Source organism: Emydura macquarii, unplaced genomic scaffold, assembly GCF_026122565.2.
Source record: "Emydura macquarii macquarii isolate MOO-44397 ecotype Brisbane River unplaced genomic scaffold, CSIRO-AGI_Emac_v2 contig_306, whole genome shotgun sequence".
In the NCBI taxonomy this organism is placed as follows: Eukaryota; Metazoa; Chordata; order Testudines; family Chelidae; genus Emydura; species Emydura macquarii.
The window spans coordinates 8,915,370-8,943,163 of record NW_027130443.1 but is presented as its reverse complement, the minus strand read 5'-3'; the positions used below and the strand labels follow the sequence as shown (position 1 = coordinate 8,943,163).

The window sequence follows — 27,794 nt, the reverse complement described above, 5'->3', positions numbered from 1 at the left end:
AAAACCCTGGTGTGCATGTGCCCATCCTGCTTGGTTTAACAAGGGCGTTCTCAGGACAGAGTCTTCGAAGGGCAGAATACCTCACTGCAAAGGGCCATGCTAGAGTCCTGCTTTATAACAAATGCTCTTGGGAGAGAGTGGTGAGAGTGATGGAGGATGGGGGGTGTGTGTGGGAAACGTAACGCAGAGCCTAGCATGAAGGCAGCAAATGTCGCCTTGCAGTTAGCATTAAAGCAATGCCTTTAATATTACGGAAGGCAATTAAAAAAAAAAAAAGTCTCTTATTGGCGGGTGTGGTAGAGGGAGTTTAATCTCCTTGAAACCACGGCTCTCTCCTCTGAGACAGTGTGGAAGAGGAGAGCAGGAAGCTTTGAAGAGCCCGGCTGTGTTTTCATGGCTGAAACAGTTTGTGTTGAGACAGGGGGTGCGTTTGAGGTGGATTTGAGAGAGCGTGCGTTTCATCCAGGTCCCTGCGGATGCCTGGTCTGTCTAAAGAGGGGCTGTTCACAGCAGAGGTGGCTGTGTTTCATAGCAAAGGGCTATCCCTCCCTCCCTTCCTCCCCCGCTCCCCTCAAATCTCCGTGTTTTCCTACAACTGCCTGGTGTTTTCAGTGTCAGTGAACGTTCCTGCATGCTGGAGAGGGCTGAGACTTTTGAAAGAAAAAAAATGTTTTTGTTCAAAATAAAAATAAAAATAAACCCTTTCTCTCTTTGGGAACTTGCAAACAGGAAATGATCATTGCTGGCCTCCAGCCCGAGACCTCGTACTCCATCACGGTGGCTGCCTACACCATGAAGGGGGACGGCGCCCGTAGCAAACCCAAATTGGTCGTGACCAAGGGTGCAGGTGAGAGGCTCTCCCCTTCCCCACCCGCGTCTCTCCTCCAGGGCCAGAAATGGAGAAACTCGCCTCCTTTCATCTCTGCTGCAATTCCTCCTCCGCTCTTACAGCTCACCTCAGCTCTGCAGTACTTGAAAGGTTTTCTGGATCGGGAAGCTGCTTTGCCTAGACCTGCGAATGACCCTCTGAAGCCCCGCCTTCCCCATACATCTCAAGGCATCGCCATAGAATCGCATTTACCTCTGTCTCTCTTTGCTTTTATTGTTCCCTGCCCACCATGTTCTCGCATTCACTCCTCTCAGCGATGCTCTCAGGCAGCAGCTTTCTCCACTTCCATTTCCTTCCTTTGTCTCTCTCTTTTCTTGCTGCTTTTTCTTCCCTTTTCTTTTCTTCTCGGCTCTGGGGTTCTCTACCTCCCTCTGTGCCTGGCCGCTGCATAAACTGACATCAGCCACTCCTGGAAATGTTGTGAGCAGCCACGCCAGTGATCAAAGGCCCTTGGTCAAATACAGCGTAATTAACCTGGGAACCCCCGGTGCTAAATGCAGAGCCGCAGCTGAATGAGCAAGACAGCCAGGAATCTGGCGCCCTGGCCTGGGATGGGAAGGGCAGAAGCCACAATTGTGACTCACATTCCCATCCATTTCCATGCATCCTGTCTCCAGTAAGCATTGGGGTTTACTCCTCTCCCGCCCCTCCTGCCTTTCCCCTTTAATGTGGCCTTTCCTGCCCAGCTGGAGATGGTCCCGCTACTTAAGAGGACAAACCCTCATGACACAAATCCTCCAGACACGTAAGCAAACTTCATTCAGACGCCAGCAGCAAACTAGCCAGGCATCTGCACCGCATTCCTTTCCAGGCCACTTCAGTTCAGTCCAGCATACCTCTTTCTAGCATTTCCCTTGTCCCACCCATCGCTCTTCTCTTTATCCTCTCACTCTGCCTAGATTTCCCTCTTTCAGTTCTTTCCCTCCTCTTTGTCTTTTTCACTCTCTTCTTCATTGGTCTCACTTCCCTGTTTGTTTTCTCTTCTGTAGCCTTCTCCCTGGTCCTTTGTCACTCATTCTCTGTCTCTTGTGGTCCCTCCTCATCTCTCCCATTAGAATTGGCGGCATAGGTGCATCGGTCAACCAGATATGTTTTCTCCAGCAGAGCAGCTATTACCCAAAACTCAATTTCCCCCAACTTGAAATAGCTATTTAAAAAAAAATATCTTTCAAATGGCTCTGAAACGTTCTTATCTCTTTTCTGCTGTTGAGTCAATACCTTCCAAGAGGTGAGATTTCTTTCTTTATCATTCAGGGCTAGGGGCTGAATTTAAATACTGTAATACATCCAATTTTCTCCTTTAGTGTCCAAACCAATTGCAAAATAAAACACTTTTTTTCCCCTTTCCTCTCCCCTCCCCCCGCCCCAAATTATATTTGTGGTGCAAATGTAATATTTCCAGGCCAGGCTGATTATAGTAACGTTTGTGATAAAAACTGAGACATAAAGATAATGGCATTGTTTTTCTCAGTAATAACATTGTGTTTCTTAAGTGTTTCAAAAGGAGGTTTTCCCAGCAGTATTCGCCAGCCATTCTCTAGTCATTGGAAATGAATAAAACATTCGTTCCAGGCAGCCCGTGCCCATGTGTTCACATCTTGAGGCTGCTGCTTCCAACCAAGCAGGCTTCCCTAGTGTCCCCTGGTCCTGCTGGGGTCACTGAGAGAGTGTACGCGCACACACACACACACACACCCCTTTCAGCCGCATGATGCCGCTTCAGCTGATTCAGCCAGCCCCAAAGCACCTTTCACATCCTCACCTGCATGTCCCCACTCAGATTAACTTCAGAGCTGGTTTGTGTTTCTCTGAAACCCCAGTGTCCTTCCGTCTATCTTCTCCACCACCCCCCTCAACCGAGAGAGAAGGAAATTAGATCTTTAATAGAGTGGAGTGAGTATAAATGACGCATGAGCTGCCGGAATTAATGCCCTCGCCACTCTGGCTCCAGTAACCCTCAGGCCTGCAGATGTAATCTAAACCCCGGCCATGAGCTCATTTAGCATTCAGGCAGGGACAGGGCTCATTAGGCAGTGGCACCACCAAACTCCCGCAATATCCCATAAACTCAGTAGAACTGACAGTTTGCGAAGGGAGCCGGCTGAGAACCATGTCCCTGTGATGTCCCTTCCTGCCTCCAGGAGGGGAGAAGCCGAACTCAGTAGACAGAGACTCTCTTCTCCTCCACTTCACCCATATCCAGTTTCCAGTCCCCATTTGCCCCCGTCTTTCTCTTCCTAGCTGGGCGATCGGACACCTGCCAAACTTGCTTCGGCTGGCCTCGTGCCTGCTGCTCATGACCCCCGGCTGCCCAGAAACTCAGCTTTCCCATCCTTCATTACTTCATCCTCAGCAGCTCTGTGCTTTCCAGCTTGCTCCAATCTGTTCCAGCCCTGTTTTTCTGCATGAGTTGTGCTATTTAGTGGCTATAGCAGGAGGCTGGGAGACAGGACTCCTGGATTCTCTCTTCCCAGTTCTGGGACTCAGTTGGGTCTAGCGATTACAGCGGGTGGCTGGAAACTGGACTCCTGGGATCTGGGGTCCAAGTCCTATCCTTGTGACCATGTGACTGTTTCTGCAGAACACTGGGGGGAGGGAGTGAAAGTATCAGAACTTGTGTGTCTAAACCTGACTCTGGAGTAAGACTTAGCACTTCGATAGTATGTCTCCTTTCCTACATTGAAGCCTGGCAAATTCAGACTGGAAACAAGGTGTAAATATTAAGTGAGAGTAATTAACCATTGGAACAATTTACCAAGGGTTGGAGTGGATTCTCCATCACTGACAACTTTAAAATCAAGGTGTTTTCCTAACAGATCTGCTGTAGGAATTATTCTGGGGACGTTGTCTGTCCTGTGTTACCTACTCTGATCCCCTGTGTGATTAAAGTGGTGCTTCCTGGCCTTGGAATCTGTGATTCTAAATGCTGTCCGAACATTAACCCATTCATCTTCACAAGGCTTCCTACGGGACGGGCAAACGTTGATGTTCTCATTTCAGAGAGAGGGAACCGAGGCACAGCGAGGTCAAGGTAAATGCTTTAGAAAGTGGCCACGGATTTTGAGAGCCTGACTCGAGACAGCTGGAGCCTGATTTTCAGGGCAACAAGGAGTCAGTGGTGGTGGGGGTGCCTGGCCCTACTGAATTCAGGTCTGAAGGTGCCTCGAGTTGGCACTCAGAAATCAGTGACCACTCAAAAGCATTGATCCACGTGGCCTTAGGCAAGTTATGTAGCAAGAGAGCATCAGAGCCAACAAGAGAAGCCAGGATTTCCTTGTGCCTGCTCTGATAGATGGCTCTGCTCTGACCCTTCACCCAGCTTCTCCGACCCCAGTGCCCCTGTGCGAGGAGAAGAGCTGGTGCTTAACTGTGTTCGTCTCTTGTGTTCTGTTCTCTCCCAGTTCCAGGGAAGCCCATCCTGTCCGTGCATCCGACTCAGGAGAATTCTCTCCTGGTGAAATGGGAGCCACCTTTGGACGCCGAGGGCCAGGTCATGGGCTACCGGCTCCAGTTCGGTCGCCAGGACATCGACCCCCTCGCCACCTTGGAGTTCACGGTCCAGGAGGATAAGTACACCGCCACCAACATCCACAAGGGCGCCACGTATGTTTTCAAGCTGGCCGTGAAAAGCCGGGCTGGCTTTGGGGAGGAGGCTGTGCAGGAGCTGACCATCCCAGAAGACATCCCCAAAGGTTACCCCCAAATCCTCGAGGCGAGCAACATCACCTCCATGTCGGTCCAGTTTGGCTGGCTGCCCCCCGTGCTGGCCGAGAGGAACGGAGCCATTGTCAAGTACACCGTGGCCTACCGGGAAGCCGGTTCTCCCGGCAACCCCTTGGAAAAAGACCTGTCCCCCTCCCCCGAGAACTCATACACGCTCAACGGTCTCAAACCCAACACTGCCTACGATGTTAAAATCCGTGCTCACACCAGTAAAGGGCCCGGGCCATACAGCCCGACTGTCCAGTATCGGACGTTCCTACTGGACCAAGGTAGGACTTACCGGTTTCTCCTCTCTCTCCCCTTGTAACCGGGGCTGGCGCCGGGAGGCAGAGAGCCGGGGTGGTCCAGCCAGCCTAGGATGGGCTGGTGAGTAAACGCAAAGCGCCGGGTCTCACGCGCGGGTTCGCGGCTCTCTCTGCCTTCGCCAGGTAAGTCCCTTTTACCACTTCCTTCCAAGTTAAGTCCAGGCGCCCTCTTGACCGGCACTGGGGCGGGCCAGCCGCTCTCACAGGTGGGACGAGCCTTTTCTTCAGCTTTCGCAAAGCCGCCACGCAGCCAGATGCCAAACGCAAACCCGGCGGGCTCTCGTCCCCGGACGCCCAGAGCCTCGTTCACCGCAGCAGCTGTTCGGGCGCCCAGCGTGTCAGGGTTTTGGCTTCAGGAGGCCAGATGGGGTGGGGGGAGGTGGGATGTCTTTGGGCAGAAACCCTCCTCCACCCGCCTCAGGGTCAGGCTAGGGTCTGGCTTGGGAAGGGGCAGCGGGGATAGGACTCAGGCAAAACCCAAGCAGAGTGTGGAAGAGGGAGCAGGCCCTTCTGTTCCCTGTGTCAGTGCAGCCAACCCCTTGGTGTCGGTGTCTGATAGCCCCTCCGCTCTCTCGCCCCCACCCCCTTCTTCCCCCCCTCCTTCTGCACTGTCTTCTAGCAGTTTTACCCAAAAACTTCAAGGTGAAGATGGTGATGAAGACCTCTGTCCTCTTGAGCTGGGAGTTCCCCGAGAACTACAACTCTCCCATCCCCTACAAGGCAAGTGGGACTGCGGGCTCCCCCCTCCCTGCCCCCCGGGGGCTGTAGGGCAGCAAGGGGTAGAATTTGGGGATGGTATTGTCACGTTAAACCCTCCTCCTCCCCTGATCGTGGGTCCCGTAGTTCAGGTTAAACCCAGCTCCCAGGGGCACTTCTGGACAGGAGCTTGTCTCGACTCGGGGTCCAACAGCTCCGGCCTGCGCCCATGGGGAGTTTGACTGTGGGAAGCTCGTCTCCATTATGAGCTGACCTCTACGTGAACCCACAGGGGCTTTTGGGGGTGTTTTGGAATACAGCCTCTTCTCCCTCCCCTCCGGAAACTTTTCTGAGAGGCAGTGTCATTTAGAGCAGGGGACTGAGGGTTGGGACTCAGGTTCCATTCCTGGCTAGGTGAGGGGGGGCAGTGTGGTCTAGTGGTTAGAGCACGGGGGGCTTACAAGTCAGGATGCCTGAGTTCTGTTCCCAGCCACAGGTGGGGAGTAGCGTCTAGGAGATGTGACCAGTGGGGTTGAGCATCAGCTCTGCCATTGAGTCACTTTGCCCTTGGGCAAGTCGCTTCAGCTTTCTGTGCCTCAGTTTCTCCATGTTTAAAATGGGAATGCGGCTTCCCAGGAAAGCGGTGAGGCTTCATCCCATGCCTGGACAGTGCTGTGAGACTCTACGGGGGTGGGTGCTCTGGAAAGCCAAAGGATTTTGGTTGTTGCTCCCCACCCCGGCGCCCGTTCCCATTTGCGAGGCCGAGCTGCGTGTGGGCAGGGCTGCTGCCTCATGCTGCGTGTTTCCTGGGGGCTGGGGAGGGCAGGAGGCTGCTGTCTGGTGTTGCCCAGAGGAGGCCAACTCACCCGGGTGCTCTGGCCTTGCTCAGATCCAGTACAATGAGCTGAACATCGACGTGGACGGCCGCACCACCAAAAAGCTCATCACCCACCTGAAGCCCCACACGTTCTACAACTTTGTCCTGACAAACCGGGGGAACAGCATGGGCGGCCTGCAGCAGAACGTGGCGGCTTGGACGGCCGCCGACATGCTGGCCAAGAAGCCGGAGGTGACTCACAAGGCTGACGCGGACGGCAACGTGGTGGTGATCCTGCCGGATGTGAAGAGCACCGTGCCTGTCCAGTAGGTCCCCGTTATTGCAATGCACGTAGTGCTGGGAGATCGCAAGGCACGGGGCCACACCGGTGGCCACAGAATGGGCACGGCACAGGCAGTGGCAGAGCAAGCGTCTTCCCATTGTCTGTCCTACAAGCATGCCTCACCCCTGGTGTGGAGGAGCAGCCTCCCTGGGCTCGAGAGAAATGTTCAGCCGCCCTGGCCCATTCAGGTGACCAGCTAGGAGCAGGCAGAGATCGCTGGCTCATTCCCCGCGGACCGGCAAACAGCCCCCAGAGAGTTGGCCCTGGCTTCCGGTCACCGCTGATGCAGGTTCAAGCTGGTGACCTAGGCGGGAAAAGATCGGTGTCCTTATTAGGCAGCCTCCTTTGTCCGGCCCGAGGTCACTTTGCCATTTGATTCACCTTGCTGCAGCACGAGCCCTTGTAAACGGAGAGGAAGGAAAGCCCTGGTGCAAAGGCTCGTGAGACTCAGGTTTGATTCCTGGCCCTGGCAGATGCCCTGTCTGACCTGGGGCAAGTCACTGCACTGGGCCTCATCTGCCTGATGGGGATAATCATCCATCCTTTGTCTGTTGGGAAGGGAGGGGCCGACAGCCATCTGTGCATTGGAAAATCTCTCTCTTAGATTGTAAATTGTCTGGGGGCAAGGACCTGCCGGGGCCCTGATCTCAGCTGGGATGCAAATGTTAAATAGGGGGTTACAAACAAGGGTACTAAGGAGGCAGAGTTGCCTAGAACAGCTGGTCGGAACTGCAACCTGACAACTTCCCCCATAGCACAGGCCCTGAGAGCGAGACGTGCTAGCCTCTACAAGTCTGCCCTGCTGCGTTTGCCCCTCCTCAGGTGTCAAAGGCAGGCTTGCCAGGGAAGGAAGGACCCGTGGAAAAAAATAAAAGAGCCCCTGGTGCCAGGATGGAAACTAACGAATGTTTTACTCAACGCTGGGTGCCTAAAAGCAGATAACTGGCTTTGGCTCTCCCGTCCCCCTCCACAGTGACCTCAGGGAGGGGATCTGAGGGGCCTGGTGACAAACCCAAGGCTTCTGCTGTAGCACGAGCAGGGAGACAGCCGCCCACAGCATTGCTGCGGCTGGCTGGAGGAAAATAATTTGATGCAGAGTCGCGGGTGGGGGGCAGGTTCATTTTCTGCAAGGTGCCCGCTCAGATCCTGCCGTGATGCACGGGGTGGGTGGTCTTCGGAGAGGAGGAAACAGCCGCCCTCCATTCACAGCACCGGCATTGGTGTAAGTCAGGGATGCAGGGCGTCAGCCAGCAAGCAGCCTCTGCCTGCAGCAGATGGAGGTACTGCAGCTGCTGAGTGAGGGTGCAGATGGGAGAGGTGGCGTGGGACCGATGCTAACTCATAACAACTATCATCATTGCGTTGCTCAGATGCTTTCCCATCAGCAGCATGCCAGGTTCCTTCCATAACACACAGTAATGCCAGGTAGAAAAATAATATCATAGGAAATATCAGCTCTAGGGACTGCGCCAAAGGGGCTGTGTGAGATTCCTACCGACAGACTCATCCCTCTTGTCTCTTTCTTCCTGACTCAGGGCTTACTACATCGTGGTGGTGCCTTTAAAGAAATCTAGGAGTGGCCAGTTCGTGAACCCTGTGAGCAGCCCTGAGGAGATGGACCTGGAGGAGGTGAGTGGTCAACTCCACTCCCGTCGCAGGGAGAGGCACCTCTGCAGACAGAGCAAATGGTTGCAATCGACTCGCTGACGTGTAACACACCACTGACCCCTTTCCTGGGAAGATCAGCCCTAAGCAAAGAGTGTGGGGCAGGGCAAATCCCCCCTAGCATGTAGAACAAGCAGAGCTAATGTGTTTCCACTGAAGAGTTCAATTCTCCCTCCCCTTCCTCCCGGTCCTTCTGCACCGAAGCAGTTGGGTCTCAAGCGTTGCATCCTTTTGTTTCCCAGCTGATTCAGGACATCTCCAGGCTTCAGCGCCGAAGCCTCCGTCATTCCCGACAGCTGGACTTCCCCAAGCCATACATTGCTGCCCATTTCCGCACGCTGCCCTCCCACTTCATCCTGGGGGACATGAAACACTATGACAACTTTGAGAACAAAGCCCTGGAGCCGGGACACAAATACGTCATCTTCATCCTGGCGGTGCTCCAGGACTTCGAAGCAGTAAGTGTTGCTTGCTCATCTGCTGCCTGTCTCTCTTAGAAGCTGGTGATCCTGCTATCCCACTTACAGACCAGAGCCAGCTGCTGCAGGTGAAATGACTTCACAATCCAGCCTGTGCCCTAGTATCCTCCGGGTGGTGCTTGAGAATCATATTCCTCCGAGAACATTTTAAAACAGCTTTTGAGGAGCCACGTTTTCAAAAGGTCTCCAAAATCCACCTGCAAAATTTGTGAGCTGGGCTGTTTGCAGATGCCCATGCCCATGGCTGCAAACAGGCACTCACACACAGATCGGGGAGCCAGATGGGTCCACGTTGGGAAGCGGGTGGAGTGCAATGCTCTCGCGTTTTACAGGCATGCTTTGGGAGGTGGATTTGCACACTTGGGCTCCAGCTGTGAGTCTAGAACTGGAAGATACTGAAATATCAGCCCAGAGGTACCCAGGGGTTCGAAGAACCCAAGGATGGACCCTAACTTGTTGCAAAAAGTGTCCCTTCCCCCAGTAGAGCAATAAACCCAGGCAGACGTCCTGCTTTCAGAGCAATGTGTCCTGTGTGTGGGGAGAGTGAGCGGGGAGCGCCTTGCAGAGAGATTCAGCTTGGCAGGTGCTGGGCTCTGTTCTACACCCTTGGCAATCCCGGGACTTGCAGTGGCATTGCACAGACCTGCATTTGACCCTAGGAGAGCAATTGCTTTAATATTCACCTGCCCTTTTCCTAATGCAAAATAGGAAACAGCCTAATACTTAATCGCGTGAAATCCCCCTGCGGAATTGTAGCAAGAAGTTATTGCAATCATGTTTTTAAAGTGGGGTGGAGTGGGGGGTGGAAATAAATATTTCGTTGTCTATTTAATATTAAAGGATTAGGCTGACACGCCTGGGAACGGATTTCCCAATCGGATTACTCCTGCTGGTGATAATTTCTGCTTTAAGGACACGGTACTCCAGCGTCACTAGCAATGGGCTGAAATAACAGGAATATCCCCTTCATCCAAATGCCTTGGGGCAGATGGAATTTCAAGGGGAGGCAGCTTGCTCTGGGGAAATGAGCATAAAGCTGCATGCCACCAACCCATGAGTTGTCAGCCTGCTCTGGGTACCGACTCATTCACTTGCGCAAATCACATCACTGCTCCGTGCCAGAGTTTCCCTGTCTGTAAAATGGGGGTGGCAATCTCTCCCTTTGACAATGGAAAGCACTAAGGGTTCAATATTATTCTGGTATCTTGAGTTGCATACCAGGAGGGCATTTCCCTGGAATTGGGGCCTGTCTGGGTACACAAGAAGCTTTTGGCTGAGAGGGCGTTGTATTTTCTGCGTTGTAGCGTCCCCATCCATCCAAAGGGAATGAACATACAAGGCTCCTCTGGAAGAAATGCAGCCTCCTCTGGGGTGGAGCATGTCAGTGATTCTGCAGTAGGAGCGCAGCCTGAGCTGAAGAGGGGAAAGGGGAGAAATATTCTGTTTATTAATTTGAAAGAAAAGTCGACAGATCATTCTGTGTCTGGGTATTAATCCTGTCTTTACTCCTCCCCCCCCCCACACCCCCGTTTCAATGTAATCCCGGCTGAGCGCCGAATCCAGAGGGCGAGGTGAGGAGTTGTAGGTAAAGTGGGGGTGTGTGTGTGTGTGTCCACTGGGATTATGTGAAATGGAGGCCTGCCCAGCAGGTTTTTCTAAAAGCCACCTTCAAGTTTCCTTCCTCTGAAGCAGCTGGTAGTGACCGTGTTGGAGACAGGGTAGATGGCCCTTGGGGCTAATCCAGTCTGGCCAGTCATGGGAACGTGGGGTCTCCACGATCCATCTAATCTAGCATCCCGTCTGGCAGTGTCCCGCATCTGTTGCTTCAGAGAAAGGTTCCTGAACCCCTCTACTGGACAAGCTGTTGGGAAAGTTGCTTATAGAGGAAGTTTCTTCTTAACCCCGTGTGTTAGAGGTGGGTGTCCACCTCAAAGTCTATGGGTCTGTATCCCTTACAGAGGCTTCTTTTCTTGAGCAAAGCTCTGGCTGTTCCCAAGCCCAACCCCTTTTCTGAATGCTGTCTTATTATATTGGGTGTCTTCCAGACGTTTGCAGCCAGTCCTTTCTCCGACCCGATCCAGCTGGACAACCCTGACCCGCAGCCGATCATTGACGGAGAGGAGGGCTTGATCTGGGTCATCGGGCCAGTCCTGGCCGTGGTGTTTATTATATGCATCGTCATCGCCATCCTGCTTTACAAAAAGTAAGGGAGGCTTCTCGCCCAGCTCTGGGCCCCCTCCTGTGCCTCTGGCTGCAGGTGCTAAAGGGCATGGCCCTCTCTGTATCAAAGTTGCTGGGCTGAGGACTTGTCCCCTGGTCAGAGCTACAGAGCAAAGTGCTGGGGACAGGAAATGCTGGGTGAATGGGGAGAGACTGGGCGGCTCAGGGGATAATAATGGGAGGCAGACACCTCCACCGGGTTCAAATCCAGCCCAGGTCCGTAGTCAGTAAAGCCATGTCCATCTAGTGGTAGGTTCAGTGGCCTCCGTGAAATGAGTTGGGCAGCTCTCAGCCCAGGTCCTAGAGGACAGATGTTCAGCTCACCAGCACTGGGCTATTCCCCTCTGGTTCAGCACTGAGCTGCATCGACTGGGGGATGTGGAGGAATGCTTTGCTGATGCCCACAGCATCTCCGAAGTGGGGGTAAACAAAGGCCTCCAGTGCTCTCTCTGGCGTGCTTCACGCAAGCACACAGCTGAGAGCATTGGGATGCTGTGGGACACTTCTCCAGCTGGGGGCGGTGGGTACCGAAAGACGGAGAAGAGGAGCAGTGGGGGCACTTCGTGCTTTTGTGGGAGGCTCCTTGAAAGCCACCCGCCTTCCCTCGCTGCTCCCGAATGTAGCCCAGCCTCCAGAGCTGCTCACGAGCCCAGAGCAGCAAGTCGTGGCAGCAGCCTGCTAGCCCGGCCTTTGCATGTTTGCCCCAGGGCACTCCGCCCAGCTGCGGGAGCAGCCAGGCCCAGCCCGACCATGTGCAGAGTGCCCGGGTTGAGGGAAAGGGAGTGGGAATGGACAGAGAAAAGGACTGGGAGAGACGAAGAAAACAAGCCAAGGAAGGGGAGATGACAGCGGCTCTGCCAGGGCAAGTCAGATAGGGACAGTGGTGGCAGACAGGCTCTACCAGCCATGCTGTGCCATGCTCGCTCTTTCATCTGCCTGGAGATTTCTGCCCGTGCCCTTGGGGATGTTCTTGGACACCCGTCACTGCCCTGCTGGCTGTGCCTTCGTTTGTTTTATCCCCACTGGGTTTGAAATGTCTGAATATCCTGGGGACGGGGGGCTAAGGAGCCCCCTCTCGCGGTCTGTTCGTGCCACTCCTCCCCTTGGTATCGCCTTTCCATGGGAGTCGTGAGGGTTCGAGCTCTGTTCTAACCCCAGCGTTTGTCTTTTCTTCCTTCCACTTACTGCTCCCCGGACAGCAAGCCAGACAGGTAAGAGCACCAGGTTTGTCATCTCTGTAGACCCCCACCGCCCTGAGCTGGCTGTGTGTCGGGGCAGAGATCTCGGCCCACATGATGAGCCTCTGCTGACTTAGCTCCTACCCTTCACACTCCCACTGTCCTAAAGGACGTCTGATACCAGGGGTGTGTTTATGCCGGCAGGAAGGGCAGAGGGGGTGAAGGAAAGCCCAGCTGCCCGTCCACAGTATGATGGCCCCTCTTCAAGCCAAAGCAAATCCTGCTTGGAGGAGAGTGAGGGTGACAGTAAACAGCTCATAAAACGTCGGGGTAATGGAGCGGAGACGTGCCCGCTCATGTTGCAGTCGAGCCGAGGGCAAGGCCAGGGGAAGTATCCTCTCCCTGTGCGATTGCTCTGTGCAGACATTCCCTGAACTCCTGGGAGACTTTCCAGCCATTTCCAAGGCTGGGAGAATTTTCGGTAGACATAACTCGCGGGCTTGGCTATGCACCATTAACCAGTGCCCCACCCCGGAAGGTGCTGTGATTCCCAAGCAGTGCTCTGTGTAGAGCAGGCTGGGCTCATGGCACTGCCTCCAGCTACTATGGGCATGAAAAGACAGCTAAAAATGCACTCACTGCTCTGCACCTCTGTGTAGGTATTTACTGTACACGGGGCAAGGGGGATTTCTGTGCAGTGCAGACTGGGAAGGGGGTGCTCATGAGGTGGCCTCTCTCTGAAGAGGGGATCTGGGTTACAATAGATGAGAGTCTTGGTCTGCAACAAATTTCTAAATAGACTGAGAAGCAAATCTCGTTCTTTTTCTGCCTCAAAGCCGTGAGTAGAACAGTCTGCGCTTTGCAGACGCTCCTGTAGACTCCACCTCCTGGGGTTTAAAATCCCTTGGACGAGAGCAGAACTTGTCTACACGCAGAGTTGCACCGGTTTCACTTAGGATGTGACTTGAAACCAATGTAGTTAAAGGTGTGCAAAAGGCAGGGGGGACACCTTTATTTCAGTTTAAACCAGGTTTATTGCAATTCAGCTTAAGTCAGGTAGGCTTGGTCTACGCACCCCACTGCACTGGTTTAATTAAAGAAGTGATTTTTAAACTGATTTAGTTAAATTGGTGCAACTTTGGCCTGGTGTACATTAGAAAATGAGGTTGGTTTAACTACATCGGTCAGGGGTGTGAAAAATCCACACCCCCTGAGCAGCGCAGTTAAACCAACCTAAGTCCGTGTGTAGATCGCATTAGTCAATGGAAGAACTCTTCTGTCTACCCAGCTGCCGTCTCTTGGGGAGGTGAATTACCTGCACCAATGGGACAATCCCTCCAATCAGCATAGGTAGTGTCTTCATTTAAAAGCTACAGCCAGGCAGCTGCAGCAGCACAGCTGTGCCACTGTTGCGTTTTACATATAGACAAGCCCTGTGTGTGTTGATGCTGTTAAATCAATTGAACCCTGGTTGCTGCTCACTTAGTTTGCCCCTGTAAATTTGCAGAGGCAACCTAAACTGATGTAACTAGTTTTAAACCTGTATGAGAGTGTCCATTCACGGATTTGCACTGGTTTAACTAAATCAGGGCAAGGTTATATGAAGACAAATCCAAATGGGTAGGAACAGGTTAAACTAAACCAAAATAAGACACTTAAACTGAATTATACTTTGTTTACACAAGGATGTTGCATCTGTTTAACTTTTTTTAATCGTTTTTTAAAACAACTTAGTTAAATTGGTGCCAAACACTTTGTGGGCACGCTTATTCTGATTTAAGAATGTCTTATTTCAGTTTGACTTAAACCAATTCCGAATCAAGCTAAACTAAACCAAATTAAGCATGTCCACACAGCCTTTGGCACCAGCAGAACTGAATCTGTTTAAAATCACACCTTTAGCATGGCAATTCTTTCACGTAGCTAAGAGTGTCCACACCGGGATTAGTTCCAGTTTAGTGAAAGCAATGTACGTTTGTGTGTAGACAAGGCGCAGTAAATGACCAGTGCTGTAAATGACATTGCCAGTGAAAGTGAGTCGGCTCATACGTGTGTGCAACTTGCAAACCGGGAAGATGAAAAGAGGGTGTAGCAGAAAAGCAGCTCGTGTGGGGTTTTAGATAAAGCCCCATGATTACACAAAACCCTGTCAGGTGCTTTTGGCGTATGGCGGAATAGCTTCCAGGATGTTGCTATTGGCTTGAAGAGTCACTGTGAGCATTGCATGCCCACGGAGTGCCACATTAGTTCAAGTTGCATTTCTTTGTGCCTTGCACCCATTCTCTGAGCCCGTATGTCATTCAGGACATGGCTGCGTTTGGCCCAGCCTCGCACGAGAGTGGCACCTACTTCCCGCAGGTCTGTACTTGACCGGTGGCTTGCCCGAGTCAGTCACAAAGGGCCCCAAACCAACAGGCTTTTTCTGCTTTGATTTTTAAAAGCAAACGGAAAGAGTCTGAGCCGCGGACGAAATGTCTCCTGAACAATGCCGAGATCACCCCTCACCACCCCAAGGACCCGGTGGAAATGAGACGCATCAACTTCCAGACTCCAGGTAACTGGCTGCAAACCAGCCTCTCGCCCTAGGAAAGCAAGGTGGGGTAACTGCCCTTCCCTCCTCCCTTCCTGCCTGCATTAAGGCTGTTGCAATACTGCCTCTGCTGAGAACCAACTCTAGCCAAGGACACAGCGGAGAAATCTCTGGAGCCCTGTCTATGCTAAGCGAGAGTGCTGCAAGAAATCCTGGCTCGGAGCCCCCTGAGGTGGCGACATCCTTGTGTCCCCACACAACAGCCACTCCATGCGTTGTGCATTGGTTGCACCAGATGGCTGCAATGTCAGCTGGAGAGGTGCAGTCTGGGTTAGATAGGCAGCCCTGAGCATTGGAACTGCACTGACTTAGCCAATCCTCCTAACTCCAATCTCATAATGCAGTGCCTCAGATCTGGAAATCACCCAAGAGCCCCAGGGATAGGAGCTACAGGATTCCCAGAATGCAGCAGTGCAACCACATCTGTAAAGGGCACTGTGTGCAGATGCACCAGAATGGTTCCTCGGAAACAGCTCTGTCACGGGGACACATTAATCCATCACGAGGAGAATCAAGGCCACCAGTCGTTCATGCAAGCAAATTGCTGGGCAGTGTTTTCTCGCTTAGTGTAGACACCCTCACAGGGGATCCTGCTGGTCTCCTTCCCCGGCTGGTAATACACTTACCCACCATGCAGAGAGGCGCCGGGCACCCTCCCTTCTACACACGTGGGCCTCTGTACATGTGCATGGGTCAGCTACCTGCATGACACCTCTGCAAGCTTCCACCAACGTGAACCCGACACGGGCACTTCCCCACGCAGCACCACTGCACACTGGCCCGCTGCCCGGCTGCGGGGGTCCTAGCGCAGGAGGACCTGGAAAGGAATTTGTTGTGCTTTTTGGGACTGGTTGTCGTTTTTGCCGTTTTGTGCTCGTTAGTAATGTTTCTGCAGCTCCCACGTTCACCCTCCCCCCCCCCCATCTCTGTCCTTGGGGTTGCCTCAGTTTTCTCCGGGGGGGCTGGGAAATTGGTAGTTAACCAGAGGGCAAGGCTGGCTGCAGAGCACCAGAGCAGTGCTCAGTTCAGATTCCCACAGCGAGGAGGTGGGAGCTGCCTGCCCCATCGTCAGTCCCAGCCGCCCCAGCTTTGTGGCAGGGCAAAGGCTGAATCTCCTTGGGGTAGCAAAGGCAACAGGTTCAGAGCAGCCTGAACACACAGGAAGGTGTGGCAGCAGCCCGAGTTGTCATGGACTCTGGTCCACTCTCTGCTCTGTTCCACTGGCGTCAATCCAGAGTAACCACAGCAAAGTCAATGGGGTTCCGCTGGATTAACAGCGGTGCAGCTGAGAGCACGATGGGTCCCATGCTGGTACCACGCTGCAGCTCCTTGGTGCTGCCTCGCTGATGGCGCAAAGAATCCAACGTGCCCTTAACGATCCTCCTGCAGCCTGAATCCCAGAGGCCCGGATGGTGCCAAGTGGTGCGCAGGGAGCTTGGTTTATTGCAGCTCGGTCTGACCTTCCAGCCTTTGCAGAAGCAGTTTCCCCAGCGGAGCCCCAGCTGCAACTCACAGCAATTGAGGTTGCATGAAAGGAACCATTTCCAAGTGCCTGCTGGGGAAGCCTGCTTTATGACGGGTGCCAGTGGGATGCTCAACAGAGCAGCTGCTGTTGTGCAGGGAGGGTGAATTCATCCCCGGGGTAACTCCAGTCATACCAGTGCCTCTACCTCAGGAAAGAATTTGGCTGGAGTGGGAGGGAGCTGGAGTTTGCGCATCAGGGCATCGAACTTAGCTTGCCCCGTTCCCCAGGTGGGGGTTGGGATTGGCATTGCAGCACCTAGATATCGATTGCCTCCAGACCTGGGCTCCATCTGCAAACAGAGCCCAGTGCGTAAGAGAAGTGCGCAGGACTGGAGGCATTTCCATCTCAGTCCTAGCCAGCAAGCTCAGAGGAAGCTAGTCAGTCTCCGTGTAATAGCTGATGTATCCTTTATTGGGGGGCTCTTGCCTGCCCTTGCAGGGGGATGGCTTGCTCAGAGAGCTGCTTTCTAGCTCTGTAGACCCATTGGCCAGAGCAGGATTGGTCTGTCATGTGTCCTTCAGTGCTATATGTAGCGTAGTGTTAAATGGTCCCAGGCTTAGACTCACAGCAGGTAGGCCTGGAAGGGACCTCAGTAGGTCATCTAATGCAGTCCCCTGCACTCAAGGCAGGTGATGTTTCCACCCTCCCCTTGGGGAACCAATGCACAAAGAGAGCTCGTGGCGGTGAATCTATCTTAATACTTAGCTGATAAATCCAGGCAGAGATTTTCAAAGAAGCCTAAACGAGTCAGGCACCCAGCTCCCTCTGAATGTCAATGGGAGTTGGGTGCCTCTTCGAATACGCCACCCTGACGTGTGTCAACGACGAGGAGAGATTCATGGCTAAGGGTGCAGGTCGGAGACTCTCTGGGCACTGTGGAGCCACTAGAATTGAATAAAATGTGGCACGAAGACCGGCCCATGTCCTTTTCTCTGTAAAGGCTCCCTGGGATCCAGACAATCTTCATTCTGTCCCCAGTAGCAACTGAGGAACCCGGGAGCGTGTGTGCATGCACACGGGGTTGAGGGAGATAAAACAATTTTCAGTGGCCCTGCCCCTACCTAATCAGCACAAAAAATTAACTTTTCATTTCCTCTTAAATTTCTGTTGCTTTTTCAGTTTTATTAGCATGAAATTTAAAAAAAGAAAAAAACGTGTATTTTTATTTATTTATTTTTTACTGTTTTCTGCAGATTCTGGTCTGAGCAGCCCTCTCAGTGACCCTGAGTTTGACTTTGAAAGTTAGTTCCTGTGTGTTTTTGTTCCTGTTGGGTTACAGTTTTTTCCTTTTTATTTATTTTTTTTTTTTTGGTGTTGGTTTGTTTCTTTTGTCGTTTTTTTTTCTTTCATTTTTTATTCTTCCTGTTTTCTGCTGACCTCTGTGTGTGTCCCTGCGGCTCTCGCCATCTCATCCCTCTCCTGTGCCATCTGTTTGTCTGAACCGCGCTTCCAGTTTTACAGTACCAAACACAGGTCTTGTGCAAAATGATAGTAATGGTAACGATATCGTAGGGACGGCGCTTCAGAGATGCCATCCGTCCCTCTGTCTGTCTCGTTCTGTCTTAGGAGAAAAAAATGTGAGTTTCAAGGCCCCCTTGTTAAAGGTGTTTCAAGTCTGAACTTAAACCAGTAATCAAAAGCTCAGCTAAATGTGCATCGTTCTGATCTGTGGGAGAAAGCAGCTCTTTGTACACTGCTCTGGGCCTCTGTGTTCGTTGCTCCATTGTATGGGCAAAAGGAAGACTGTAGCCAAAGACAATAACCCTCCTCTCTCCTCCAAAGAGACCCACATAGACACCCTTTTATGACAAACTAGGAAAAGGGCTATCCAGTACGTGACAGGTGTCGCTTCTTGGCACTGACCTGGAAGCACGGTCCTCTCTCTCTCTGGTCTGCACCTCCGCTGGGTTTCACAAAAAGCACCATCCAGCCTCAGTGAGTTTGCTAAGATAAACAGGCTATGGCCCGCAACAGCTGTTAGGGTGACGTTTCTGCTGAGTTGGCTGGTACAGAGAGTGGAGTCCTTTGGGAGCAGATTAGAGAGGCTCAAATGATTGAAATGCTAGATGAGAAACTGCTCTAAGATTTTGCCTCTTTGTTAGAAGCTGGGATCCAGGCTCCTAAGTCCTTTTGGCACGTTAGGCAGTGACTTACACACCAACAGAGGAATATGTTTAGGGCCAATTTCTGCCCTTGGCTAAGTGCTTCCAACACACTCTGACGTCAGTAGGAGCTGGGTGTGCATCTCTAAAGCTATTGCCTGGAGTCCTAGATGACGGACTTGGAACAGGCTTCTAGACAACTTAGTCCAGTGTTGGCATTGAGCTGAAAGGACCCTTTCATCTCAGCACAGGGGTGGTCCCAGATGAACCCAGCTGTGCTCTGCAAAATGTTACTGCCAGTCGCTTGCTTAATCCAAACCCATATCTTTCCTCTTGCCCTCCACACAGCGCATTTCAGGAGCTTCCTGGAAACCCTGATGTGCCTGGTTGCCAGACCGGGAAAGTGTTTACTCATTTCAGAGAATTTCAGCCTATTTTTGTTATAAAGAAACCCTCAAAATTGATCTGACATGGGAATGTCTGCCCTGAGAGACCATGGGAGAGGCCAGTTCCCAGGCGCTCTCAGCTGTTGGTTTATGAATGGGGGCATGGGGACACACTGATGCAGGGAGCCTGACATGTCTGAGGCTGGATAGGGGCTGAGGTTTTTCACTGAAGCTCTGACAAAGGAAACGTCTCCTGAAATCCCTTTAAAGGAGAACGTGACTTCCCCTCCCATATCTGCATCACAGGCCTTTCCCATCATCCTCTGCACGATGGGACGGACAGAGACCTCGTTCTGTGACCGACTAGCCCGGGAGCCTCTGGTTTTCTTGCTTGTTTGCTCCATTTTTTTAAAAAAAACCTGCGTATTGTTTGGAATTTAATTTACGACTCTGTTTCTAATTGCACTGCAACTCATAATCTGTAGCTCCTCGCAGCAGTCAGATTCAGGTGGCGGCAGCTGGCCCATATGCTGCCTGGATGCCTGGCTGCCTCCCACCCCAAGTGGGAAGAAATCAGTGGGAGGGGTAACGTGTACATATCTGGAAACAATTGATTAAGTTGCCAGTTGTTGTTCCAAATAGGGCTCAGTTTGCTCAAGGGAAGTTTCTGGCCCTCTGCAGCACCTCCCCCTTACTTTCAGAGAGGGCAGAAGGAGAAAATGAGGGCTCTGTGCTGAATGTTTGTGACACAGTGCATCACTTCTTTAGACATGGAGAGGGCACCCTTGGCCAAAAGAGTCCCAAAGCTCTTTATGACGTAGACATAGAAACAGTTCGCTTCCACCCCTGAAACACAGCTGTCTCTGAGGTGGAACGCGGCCACATTGCAGGAATGGAAGAAGCGTCCCATAGCTGAGTACAGCAAGAGGTGTGTAAAGAATCCGACTAACTAGAAGCCCACTGGCTGTGACCCCCTCCTCCCGTGAGCCAGGAGAAACGTTTAGACCTGACCCAGTTGGACCTGAGAGGCTGGAATGTCCCAGGGAACCCTCCAAATACCTTTTGCCTCCTAATTTTTTTTAAATTTTCCTTGTCCCCATTTTCTGCCTGGCTTTCCAGTTCCAGGAGGGACGATTAAATAGTTTGGGCACAAAGGTGCATGACCCATGGCTCTGCGGTCATGCCAAGGCCCCTTCTCTCTGTGGTGAACCCCAGCCGTGGGCGTAGGGGTAAAAAACACTGTAAAACTGAGCATTCTCATGCTTGCTTTGCCATCTCTGTGCTGAGTTTTCAGAGTAACTGACATGCTGCTGCCGCCGCTACTACTACTTTATCACAAACGCCACCAACGGGGCTCGAAATTCTCCATGGCTCCCACCTCGCCTCCTCCCCTTCCCATTCTGGGGGAAAAGGCCGTGGCTTCTCAAAAGGTTGCCCATGCCCTGGCTGGCAACAGTAGAGCGGGAGCTGCTGGTGGAACAAGGCGTCAGTGGAAGTTAGGAGCCTAAATATCTTCGTGGTGTCTTTGATTGGATGCAGATGAGCAGAGCATGGAAAGCTTTTCCACGCTGGTTTCTATTCAAGCGCTGGAGAGCAAGGGCGTGTGTGGGAGGAGGTCAGCCTATGGAGGCCCCACTGTACGAACCTGAGTTCATGCTCCCCGCCAGCCGCGTTTTCCACTGAACCTTCTCCAGTCGTCCCAGCTACACGTCTCACCACAAGATGCACAGATTAGTATAATCGCAGAAATGCCATCTTGCGTGTCAGTCCCATTCCTGGCTGGGCCCTGCCGTCAAGTTCATTAGCCTGTTATGACTGCCTCCTTAGTACCCAAATTTCACCGGAAAGCAGGCAGTGCTTTCCCCTCTCCATAGCTATTGCCATACATGTCCATGTTGTTGCTGGGGGGAATCTCCCTGTCCAGTCAGAGACCCATGCCATCCAGAACTCAGAGGAGCACGCTACCCAATGGGACTTAGGAAGCTCCGGTCTGGCAAACTGCCCATCAGGTGCCAGGTTTGGTGAGGGCATCGCCCTTCCATCCTGGAAGGTGAAAAGTGCCCCCTTCTGCTGCCTCTTTGATCGGAGAGTGGCACCACCAAAACCAGGTTTGCCTACAGTGCAGGCGTTTGTCCCTGCAGAGCACTCCTTTTGTCAGGGGAAGGGCGCCAGAGGAAAGAGTAGTTGGAAGAGATGGCCACTAGCCGGCCGTGCTGTGGAAGGAGCCTCTTCACAGTGGTCTGCTGAACACAGGCTTGGTACTTTTGGGAGGGGAGAGGAGGCATTCCCAGAGTGATGTGACATTTCCTCTGTGCGGACTGGAAGGCTCTGGATTAAGGGCAGTTGGCCCAGCCCTGGGGCGTTTGCATGGAACCCAAGGCTAGTTTGCTCCCCCCCCAGTTTTGTAGGGGTGTCTTATCACATGCAGAGCCACAACAGCAACTTTGAAAAGCCTCCCCAACTCTCTCCCATCCGCACCCACCCATCCATTACCATCGGTCAGCTAGCATTCTGCCCCATCCCTGGCCTGGAGTTAGTGTTTGTTTACAACCATGCCGAGTGCTGTGACATTTGCTGAGTAGGTTTCCTTTGGCAGAGTTTGCGCGTTTCAAGTCTACTACTGGAATCGCTAACAAGCATCTGCTCTTTGGATTTTTTTTTTCCTTTTTATTTATTTTTTTAATAAATGTTGAGAATGGGGCCATCATGGGGAAAGCTCTCATTTTCCTTTTTTTACTTCCAAGGACACAATTTCGAGCCCTGAATATTCTCTCCTCTAACCTCCCTCCTTTCATTGCAGATCTCACATTGTAATTTTTTTCTTGTTTTTTTTCCCCCCTTATAAAATATGCAACATTTGCAAATTGGTTGGTTTTTTTTTAATTAAATAAGATTTCTTTTCTCCTGCTGTCTTTTCTACTAGGTATGCTCAACCACCCGCCAATCCCCATTTCCGAGCTGGCAGAACACACAGAGCATCTCAAAGCCAATGACAACTTGAAATTATCCCAAGAGTATGAGGTACGGGCAACAAAGGGCATACTGGATGGGCCCTCAGACGCATGGGGCTAGGAAATCCACCCAGACCTCAGTCCAGCAAAGCAGTTAGGCACCAGCTTAATTTTATGCACAGTCAGTGCATTCTAATCAAGCATTTAAAGTTAAGCACTTGCTCAAGTGCTTTGCTGGACTGGGCTGCAGAGAGGAAGGCGTGTTCTATAGAACAGCTATGGTGCAATATTTTCAAATATCGATTGAGGCCGGCGGGTTGTAGGACATTCGGTGTGAGACTCACTCACCTCTCCTGCAGCAAGGGGAACTCGGTGTCCATTGCTAATAGCGCATAGGTCTATCTGCTGCTCTCCTTCGTATCACCAATACCTTCCAAGATGGCCAGTCACTTGCAGGGCTCTCTGAGCCTTGCAAATAGGATTTTTAAAAAAAAAAAAAAAAAAAACCCAAATCTCAGTCACTGCTGCAGTTTGCATTTTGATTCGCCCCCATCCGCGAAGCTGCTGTTTTCATTCTCTGCACACGCTCAGGCACTGTGCAATCAAGTGTTAGCCAAAGCCAGTCAGTATTGACAGCAAATTTCCGAGTCGTGTATTTGCCTGTAAAACTGAGTTTGCCCAGTGTTGGCTAGTTCGTTAAATCCCGGCACAAAGGGCAGATATCACAATCGACTCTGCCAGTGACTGCGTGACTTAAGCTACGTAAATTGCAAACTGACCCGACGATTGAATTATTTGTACCTAATACGTGCTGGTAGTGTTAGGCGAATGATTAAATTCTAGACTGCCCAGTTCTGTCCATCACACTCACAAACAGAAAAGAAGGGGAGATTGGTTGAATAAATGATTGGTTGTGAGTTTTATCACTTAGCTTTACTTGCTAATATCACTGATGTGCTATAGCCAGCTCCTCATCATAGGAGGCGTATGTGTATGGGGGGAGGAAAGATTCTTTGGCTCTGTTGGGGTCTTCCACCCCCATTTGAGAGTTTGGGGAGTGCATGGAAACCAGAAGCCAATTCATATGCTCTATACAGATTTCAAAGTCTAATTTGCATAATGCAATATCCCAAGTGCCCTGGCTTAGTTCCAGCGAAACCTTCTCGAGTTGGGGAGCCAGAGCTAAACAAACAGCACTAATGAAATGAATGCGAGGCGAGATTAGAGGGAGAGAGAGCAAACAGACACATTACAACAGTATAAATACCCATTAGTTAGAAATGCTCCGCAGCAAAAGAGCGAGAGGACATTAGCATCTTGCCGTTTTATACCAGCTTTTCCACCTCCTCTCAGCTGCATGGCTCATAAAATACACACCAAGACGAACAGATCTAAGCTGTGCCGGAGAAGAATGGAAACACTCGGGGTTAGGGTGCCGAGGGGAGGGCGAGGGAGCTAGCAGAGGCCCGTGGGGGCACGGCAAGGGGCCAGAGCTGACGCTCATGGGGACTGAAGGCTACTGGTCCAACCGGCGCATGCGTGCACTATGCCTGTCCCCCAGGAGGGGCGCACGCAGGCTGGAAAGTGAACAGCAGGGAGTAGTGCAGAATGTGCTGCTGCCACAGCTCCAACTGGAGGTAAACTCCCTCCCCAAGACTCTCCAGAACGATGGTGGAATTAAGCCTGTGTTTGATTTAATTCTCCAGCTAAGGATTTAGAAGTAAACATAATTAACCTAATTTCCATATCTGGGACAGCTGGACTTAAAAAAACACCAAGGCTGGCATAACTCACCGGGACAGGTGGAGAGGATTTTTCTCTCCAGTGCATTCCACTATTCCCTCCTTTATGCCTTTCAGGAAAGAGCTGCTGTTGATTCAGTATTTAAGGACTCAATTCCTTACCCCTTGTCTGACCAGGCAGGTGCACCGCTTCTTCCCCTGCCAAACTTGTCCTCTTAGCCATTATTTTGCTCATGCAAAAAGGTTCCCTGCTCTTCAGTGCTCTGTCCAGTTTTCAAATACCCCAAACAATGATGCTTCCACCACGTCTCTTGGGACAGGGCAGTTCACTTCTTGCTGTCAAATACCCCTCACTGATAAAGAAGTGTTTCCCTGATATTTAGCTTAACATTTTCCCTCTCTTACTGGTGTTTCATTGTGCCTTGTTATAACCCTTTGTCCCATCCGTCAGGTACTGGGAGATTTAAGTCTCTCTTTTTAATAATTTATTAGTTAAAATATATAGATTTAGCTTTTCTACTCAGTCCTATAAATCCATCCCTTTGGCCCCGATTTAGCTGTTGCTCTGCACGCAGCTCCCTCCCAATTGTCAAGATCTTTCTTGTTCCATGGTGCCCAGAAGGCAAAGCCCTAATAAGAATAATTCGTGGCACACTTGTACCAGAGCCGGATGGAGAGGAAGTCATCACCTCTCTGCTCCTTGACTTGATGCCTCTCTATGCAGCCTGAAATTGCAGCGATTTTGTGTTTGTTTGCGTTGGAATGGAAAATATCCCAAGCAGCCCTCCGGGTTGTGTTACGGAAAGGGGAGGAGACACAGTCCCACTACATCAGTGTGCTAATACTGAAAGCAGCGAGGTGAAGCTCTGCTGTTGGTCCTGAGGGTAGGGGTGGGGAGCATTCTGTTCTTGGGCTAGATGTGCAGAGCCCTGACTCGACCTGCCCCCGCAGGATGCACAGAGCTGACCAACACTGGTCGCCTTGCTGACCACGTTGTTTTATTTCCTGGTTCTTCCAGTCCATTGACCCTGGCCAGCAATTCACGTGGGAGCACTCGAACCTTGAAGTGAACAAGCCCAAAAACCGCTATGCCAACGTGATCGCCTACGACCATTCCCGCGTCATCCTGCTGCCCATTGAAGGTAACTCTAGTGGTCTCTATTCCTGGACGCTGCTGCTAGCCTGTGGCTTTTTCAGGGGAATGCAGGGCACCACAGTCCACAGAGTCCCATGATACTGCCCTCTGCACGTGGTCTCCTCGCTCCAGCTCCCTGGCAGAGCGGCAGACAGGACAGCTAAATGGTCTGCAGAGTCCCATGTCAATCACATTCTGCTCCTGGTCACATTCCCTGCTCCTGCATCCTTAGTTTTCAAGGGTGTTTATTTAGAAGCTGAGTTCCCTTTACTTCAAGAGTAGCCTGCTTTAGCTCCCAGCCAGATATATTCCTGAGTAACAGGCAGAATTCAGCCCATACAGTGCTTGGAGGAAAGCCAGGGTGGGTGGGGCTGGTGCTTTCCGACGCAGTGGCGGGTTTGCAGTGCGGGTGAGCAGTAGACGCTGAGACCCTGCACGTGTTTTTGACGCTAGCTGTGCTGGGTCTGCTCCTAGTCAAATATTGAAGGCAAAAATGGAAACTTCCCTCTACAAACACTTTCCACTAAAACACTAATTAGCAATAAAACGTGACTTCATGTCCCTTTGCTAAGCAGGTTCCTGCACTCCTGTGACTGATAGACCTGAGGTAGGCAGCAGACTTGCAATAAATTGCACAGCTCCTGGCTGTCAGCACAGCGACCAATTTACCAACCGTGATGAGAGCTGCTCTAGCTGGGAGAAGAGCTGTTGTTCTAACAGATTCCCTCCCGCGGGGCTTCCTTGTGTGGCTGCCACTGAAGTGACGTGCTGCTCTCACCCTTTTGTATTGCACGTGGATGCGCCGTTCGTGGCTGGCCTTCCTCAGTCAAGAAGTGTCCACCTAGGCACCACGAGCAGACGGGACTTGGGACCAAGCTCTAGTGACCCCATAGTGGATGTGGAAGGTTAATTCAGAAGTTCTAGGGAGGAGGGGAATTGCTAGAATCGTCCCCGTTCCAAAATAATTCAGGGGGAGTGGCATTTCCATTTCTGAGGAAACTGATAATGGAGATCTGCCAAGAAAGCAGCATGAATCTGGATCTACCCTGCCTGTTGCTGGAGGAGGATTTTTCACATTTCTCATTACAAGGATGATGGTGTCTCAGCTTGTTTTCTGTCTGAAATTAATACTGCATGAGCCATTTAAATTGTAGAGCTAGGCTTTCAAACGTCACATTGTCCGCTGGAAGAGAGAAGGAGAATTCCTGATATTTCCGGAACACCTGGCTTGCAGCAGGGAACAGTTTAATTCTGCCCAAAGCCCAGGGAGGTGTCACCGAGTGGGGGAGTGACTGATGCCAGCAGAAGTGCAGTCTCTGGTTATGTTTAGGGTTCAAGCTACTGGAAGGTGCTGGCATGGCAGCCCTATGATCTAGACACCTCTGTCCGTCTCCAGAACAGATACAGCACCAGCAGTAGGGCAAGCTTCTCTCCTGCTTCTCAGCCAACATGCCACAACCCTGACCCGCAGGAAACTCCTGTACAGGCAAGATGGGTCTTCTGTCTTCATGGCCCCTTCAGTTCTCGGCACCTCTGCCAACAAAGTGATGTTGGGACTGAGCCCCAAGGCATCTCACACAGGCATTGAAGAGCAGTAACTGCTTTCAGTCGTGCTTCCCCTAGTTAATCCAGACATGAACACCCCCAGCAAGGCCGTCCAGTGAGCTGCTGGAGAACGTAAAGCTGTGTGCTTGGGTGTTGCATGCTGTTCTGCCTCTTCCATTCCACCCTCAACCCCATGCAGCTCTGAGTTAGAGTCTGATACGTGCGAATCAATAAACCCGCACCTGTGTGACGCTTGGTCACTGGGTGGTACCTAAAAGCACTGGGAGAGGGGGCATGTTTTGCTCCAGCAATTGCCAGGCAGCTGTTGTTTTGTTCCTGTCTCATGCACCCATCGTCCAGCCATTTTCATGCCTTTAACTAAGGAGAGAAACTAACGAGGAGGAGGAACTGGCAAGGCAGACGGGAGCAGATTTGCAGCCCCACTTGGAGAATGATCTGCACAGAGATTTATTGAAGCCAAAGTCCTTTCCTTTGCCCTGGCTGGCAAGTTCCTTCCCAGCAGCTTGCGGGTTTTTTTTTAGCTGTTCTTTAAATTCTGCTTTCATCGAGTCTGCAGCGTATCAGCTCTGCCCAGTGAAGAGCAAGGAGGGGGCAGTTTGAATTCAATGACTTCTCTGCAAAAAGGCCTGTTACATGGCAAAACATCGCCCAAGCTGGCAGCCACCATTTTAAATGACACAACAGGCCCCAGGGGGCTGCAGAAAAGATTAATCCCAGCGGCTCAGCCTTTGCTGACGCTCATGCTGCTGCTACACAGCTGCTCTTCCACTTTGAATCTTTAAATTTTGGAGGAGTGGGGGCCAGGCTCCCTCCAGAAATTCAATCAAAGGCTGGTTCCCCAGGCGCCTGAAATTACCCACTGCCTTTGAAGACTGGCAGGCAATTCCGAGTGGGTTTAACGTAGCACATAAACACAGCTAACCCTGTTGGCAGACGCGGGAAAGAGGCTTGGAAAGCCATTTGGTTTTGATGCCCCCTCCTCCCCTGAAACTCGAGTTAAACGTTTCTACGTTGAGTTCATCTTAGGATAACAAAACCTGCCGCTACTGCCAGCAGCTTTGTGTACGTGGGCATGGGACAAATCCCCAGGCACTGGTAGTCCTCTGCGCCAATCGTAAGGAGATCTCAAAATGGACCCTGCCATGTGTCTGTTTTAAGGGTTAGATTTAAAGTGTGGTGCAGCTCTCTTCCCACCGGTCGTGCTGCTTTTCGCCACCCACCTAAAAACTCTTTGCCAAAGACCCAGGCAGGCAGCTATAACGTGACATGCTTCAATTTGCCCGAACAAAAAAACATCCTGCAATCCCCAGCCCATAATTTAAAGCAAGTCACAGTCTGTAGTTTCAAAGTTTAAGCCCCCTATTTCCCCTGCAGACCTCGGCCAGGCGTTCCATGCCTCGCCCAGTCGCAGTGCAGGTGGACTCCTCAGAAGAAGATCCAAGGAGTCCTGACTTGCTGCTTTCAGCCACCGCGTTAGAACCC

At 51.6% G+C, this 27,794-nt stretch overlaps 1 protein-coding gene across 2 annotated transcripts in view; it reads left to right on the top strand.

Moving 5' to 3' along the window:
* The window catches only part of PTPRS (protein tyrosine phosphatase receptor type S), a 216,909-nt gene that overhangs the window by 175,138 nt on the left and 13,977 nt on the right, over positions 1-27,794 (top strand). The window contains exons 18-28 of one of the 2 annotated variants that reach the window (XM_067558480.1): positions 730-847; positions 4,291-4,881; positions 5,540-5,637; positions 6,503-6,756; positions 8,309-8,402; positions 8,681-8,896; positions 10,963-11,120; positions 14,757-14,869; positions 17,624-17,671; positions 21,842-21,939; positions 24,630-24,753. In XM_067558480.1, the coding sequence (XP_067414581.1) occupies positions 730-847; positions 4,291-4,881; positions 5,540-5,637; positions 6,503-6,756; positions 8,309-8,402; positions 8,681-8,896; positions 10,963-11,120; positions 14,757-14,869; positions 17,624-17,671; positions 21,842-21,939; positions 24,630-24,753 (1,912 nt within the window). Of the gene's footprint in view, positions 1-729; positions 848-4,290; positions 4,882-5,536; positions 5,638-6,502; positions 6,757-8,308; positions 8,403-8,680; positions 8,897-10,962; positions 11,121-14,756; positions 14,870-17,623; positions 17,672-21,841; positions 21,940-24,629; positions 24,754-27,794 lie in introns of both variants that reach the window. The other variant, XM_067558474.1, reaches the window with a different exon arrangement.